The 4,352-nt window shown below is 35.9% G+C and overlaps 1 protein-coding gene across 1 annotated transcript; it reads left to right on the forward strand.

Annotated features, from left to right (window-relative positions):
- Positions 1-276: 276 nt before the first annotated feature.
- Positions 277-3,163, forward strand: LOC104117296 (large ribosomal subunit protein eL8z). The gene is made up of 6 exons (XM_009628332.4): positions 277-415; positions 507-753; positions 2,202-2,371; positions 2,456-2,584; positions 2,678-2,770; positions 2,869-3,163. Exons 1-6 carry the CDS (start codon positions 413-415, stop codon positions 2,998-3,000), a joined length of 774 nt encoding a protein of 257 aa, XP_009626627.1. The 5' UTR covers positions 277-412; the 3' UTR covers positions 3,001-3,163.
- The last annotated feature ends 1,189 nt before the right edge of the window (positions 3,164-4,352 follow it).

The following is a 4,352-nucleotide window of genomic DNA, read 5'->3' on the forward strand; positions in this document are numbered from 1 at the left end:
AACTGATCCAAACTTATTTCAGTTTGTTGATTACATAGTTTATTCATGAACCAACTTGTAAAGCGAACCGAATCAAGTAGATTGAACTGATTGAATGTCCACCGCTATTCGATCTCGCTAGTGATAGGTTTTCATTAAAGATAGTGGCACCCGCGAACTTCCAATTCTGGATTCGCCTTACCGTAGGTATTTCCTCTTAGATGTTATCTACACCATGTAACAATTCCACATTTTAAAAAGGGCTTCATCCTTCATTAAATGTGGGCTTGGGGCCCAAATTATTATACAGCCCAACAGCATGCCTTGTTTCGTGGACCAATCAGCCCAGACCTTAAACCCTATAAACTCCATTATTCCCTAAAGCTATAGCTCTTCTCATCCTCCTCCGCTCGCCTCGCCGTCTGAAAAGAAAATGGTAAACCCAAATCCATTGTTACGTTCTTCTCAGTGGTTTGCTGCTTGATTCTTTGAATATATAAATTTTCTGTTTTTTTGGTTGGTTGTAGGCTCCAAAGAAGGGCGTAGCAGTAGCAGCAAAGAAGAAGCCAGTAGCGAAAGTGGTGAACCCATTGTTCGAGAAGCGGCCGAAGCAGTTCGGAATCGGTGGTGCATTGCCGCCGAAGAAGGATCTAACCCGGTTCGTGAAATGGCCTCAGGTGGTCAGGATTCAAAGGAAAAGGAGGATTCTTAAGCAGAGGTTGAAGGTTCCCCCTGCTCTCAATCAGTTCTCTAAAACCCTCGACAAAAATCTCGGTGAGTAGAGCCACTAATTTCTTCTGGTTTTATATCCCTAATTTGTGATGTTAATTTGTTTTTTTTGTTGTTGTGGAAATGCTCTCTTGATTAGCAAAATGCTTAGCTGAATCATGAAGTAGAATAGTATCATGAAGTAAGATGTTTTTGTCGGAAAATAACAATGTTCATTTATGGTTGGTTGTTGAGTCTGAAAATATTTTCTGGAAAACATTTACTCCGTCCCAATTTGTGCGGGGTGTTTGACTTGTCACAGAGTTTAAAAAAGAAAGTCTTGTGAAACTTGTAATCTAAAACAAGCTATAGATATTTATGTCGCTATAGATCATCGTTAAGAGTAAAATAGAAAGTCTAAAGTTAGATTGTTTCTACATATAGAAATGTGTCATTCTTTTTTGATAGGCTTAAAAGGAAATACCTTCACATAGATTGCGACTGAGAGAGTATTAAAGATAGATCATATTTTCAACAAGTGGAAAGTGTTTTGCATTGAAACTGTGATGAATTTTATTATGCTGTGTGTATAACTCAATTCATAAAATAACAATGCAATTAATGAAGAAATCAGGGAACTTATCCCTATCTTCTTCATGGTTAAGAAATGTCAAATGTTTGGCTATTTCAACTATATGTTAATTACAGTGGGGTGAAGTGAGTATCTACTTAAATAATGTTGAATATTGGGTGTATGTTCCTAGCTTCTGAAACCGTTCCTCAATTTTGTCAGTGTACTGAATTGGGAGATGGTGAAAAACACGAACTTTTGTCTGGTGGATAATGCTGAGAACTTGAAAAAGCCAATTGTTTGCATTTTCCACTGTCTTTTGAATAGACATATGGATCTGTTTTTATTTGTAAAAAATGCTTATTCCGAGTTCCCTCTTGTTATTTGGGATTCAATAACTCATTTATTCTCCCAAAAAGCAGTATTCTGTTTTCTTTATTTTTGAAGTCACTGACATTGGCATCAAGTAGTATCACTATTACTCATTGTTGTACCTGATCAATAATGTATCTGAGTTTTTCTATCTTGATAAGTACGATACTTTTGGACCAGCTGGATTGTTACTTTATGTTTTTTGGGACATTGAAACCAGATTCTTGACAGTCTAGATGTAGTCGAAGTAGGATGAACCTCACGGGCATTTTATTCTTTCTATGTTTAGGCAAGTTGATTGATATGTAATGTTGCCGTGGTCCCTAGCTCCTACATTGCAAGCTTCACTACTCATCTTTCCACTTCTTTTGCAGTCTGGTTACTAGTATATAAGCTTATTATCCTCGATCTTAAGTTCAGAAGCCAAATTTCAGCTATCCTTTTTAATAAGGCCCTACTTCTGTTCTATTGTACTTGGTGCAAGCTTTGGTGGAAAAAAGAATACTTGGTGCAAGCAGTTTCATGGCAACTGAGCTGAACTTTTGCTTTTGCTCTTATTTTGAATATGCAGCTACAAACCTATTCAAGATGCTTCTGAAGTACAGGCCCGAGGACAAGGCTGCAAAGAAGGAGCGCCTTGTTAAAAGAGCTCAAGCCGAGGCAGAAGGCAAAACTCCTGAAACCAAGAAACCTATTATTGTAAAGTATGGTCTTAAGCACATCACCTACCTTATCGAGCAGGTTTGTTTTAGTCTAACAAATCCTTTAGTCATATTTGGAGTTTAATTTTTCAAGAAAATGACTTTGCTATTAATGGCCTTGCAGAATAAAGCTCAGTTGGTGGTGATTGCACATGATGTTGACCCAATAGAATTGGTTGTCTGGCTCCCAGCATTGTGCAGAAAGATGGAAATTCCATATTGTATTGTGAAGGGAAAAGCACGTTTAGGATCGGTAAGCAACATCTGGTTTACATTCTATAAAGGAGCATAGTCAAGTTTACCCTCTTTAAAAGATTAGATACTGAGCATTGTGTTTGATTTCCAGATTGTGCATAAGAAAACTGCTTCAGCATTATGCTTGACAACTGTGAAGAATGAGGATAAAATGGAATTCAGTAGAATTTTGGAAGCAATTAAGGTAATCTTAAGTTCAAAGCGTGTTTAGCTTGGTTTAGCTGGTAATCATTACACTTGTATTTTCTTTTGATTTTATCTGATGCTCATTTTACTTTTCAGGCCAACTTCAATGATAAGTACGAGGAGAACAGAAAGAAATGGGGTGGTGGTGTTATGGGTTCCAAATCACAAGCCAGAACCAAGGCAAAAGAGAGAGTTCTTGCCAAGGAAGCTGCTCAGAGAATGAACTAGAGTTTTCTGGTTGGAAGCTAGACATCTTACGTTCTTTTATCTTTGCCTTCTTCCGCAGATTATATCTTTATGCAAGAAACTTTGAAACCATATCATTTTTTTGGACTAGATGCCTGTTTGAATTGGTTATGTATGACGGTGAAATGAAAAAGGCTTTCATTAACTATGCTTGTTAGCTCTTGCGATGCTAATTCCTTCGTTCTCCCTCTTATTCGGCTCAAGCATCTTGTCATGTTAGTGTTATGATAGTGACCCTCGTACCTTACTTGATTACATTAGAATTTTATTTGACTAATACAAAGGAGGAAATTGCGGTTTCACAACGAATGTAGAAAGGTGAAAATCTTAGATTTTATATGGTCTGCTATGGTTTTCTAGTTGCCAAATTGTGGCATTTATACTAGAAGCTGTTGTAGTTTGTTTCGATTCATTCGCTGCGATTTTATTGTGCAGGTTTGTTATTATATAATAAATGAACATAATTAAGTTTAGACAACTTATAAAACTACTTGTTCTCTTTCTCTAGAAGTTATTAAGAAAGAGGTTGAATCAAGATTAAAAAAAAAGCTAGTGAAGAAGTGTAAGCACTAGCTGTTTACTTTCTTCTGTTCAGTTGCACTTAACTGTGACGTAGGATCTTGTTTCTCGTTGATCAATTTTTCTCCATTCTACTGAAAAGATTGGAATTTCTATAATAGCGTGACATCTATTACCCTCGCAATATCGTTGGACAACTTTTAACATAAAAACATATTTATATTAAGTTCGTATCTATTATCACGAAGTAATAGTGAGTGCAATAATAATTCTCACATATCAATTTAAAATTTTGAATTCACCTCTAAACAAATTACATGAAGAACACCGCAACTTCGTATCAGTCAAAGTGACAACAAAGAGAATTTCATTGCTCTCATCATCTCGTGTTCGTGAGGTGTTGTGTTAAGTTCTATAACGAAGGCAATTGCTCGTGTTTTGCTGTCATCGTTGTTGAGTTTGAAACTCTGAACAATGATAAGCCAGAGGAAGATGGCAATTACGTCAAGTCATCATGCCCCTTATGTACGCACCATGCAATTTAATTTGCTTCATTTTGTAGTTTGCTTTACTAAGGAGAATTTTTTAGTTCTCAATCAAGTAAGTTGTTAGGATATGAAAGATTGAAGAAGGGAATTTGCAGAATTTTCTATGTCTTCTTTCATTCACTGTATAAATATTTATATATGTATTTATTGTAAAAAGAAACTGTAAAATAAAATTACTCTTACAGTTGTCTAATTTCTATTGCCTATGTCTATAGCTACGTTACTAAATTATTCTGTACAGTTGTCTAAATTTTATTGCTTGTAAAT

Source organism: Nicotiana tomentosiformis, chromosome 3 (genome assembly GCF_000390325.3).
Source record: "Nicotiana tomentosiformis chromosome 3, ASM39032v3, whole genome shotgun sequence".
NCBI classification, from domain to species: domain Eukaryota; kingdom Viridiplantae; phylum Streptophyta; class Magnoliopsida; order Solanales; family Solanaceae; genus Nicotiana; species Nicotiana tomentosiformis.

Excerpts from the sequence above, each read along its gene's own strand:
- LOC104117296 (XM_009628332.4), top strand. Across the intron at positions 754-2,201 it reads AACCCTCGACAAAAATCTCG|CTACAAACCTATTCAAGATG; the intron begins GTGAGTAGAGCC and ends TTGAATATGCAG. Across the intron at positions 2,372-2,455 it reads TCACCTACCTTATCGAGCAG|AATAAAGCTCAGTTGGTGGT; the intron begins GTTTGTTTTAGT and ends ATGGCCTTGCAG.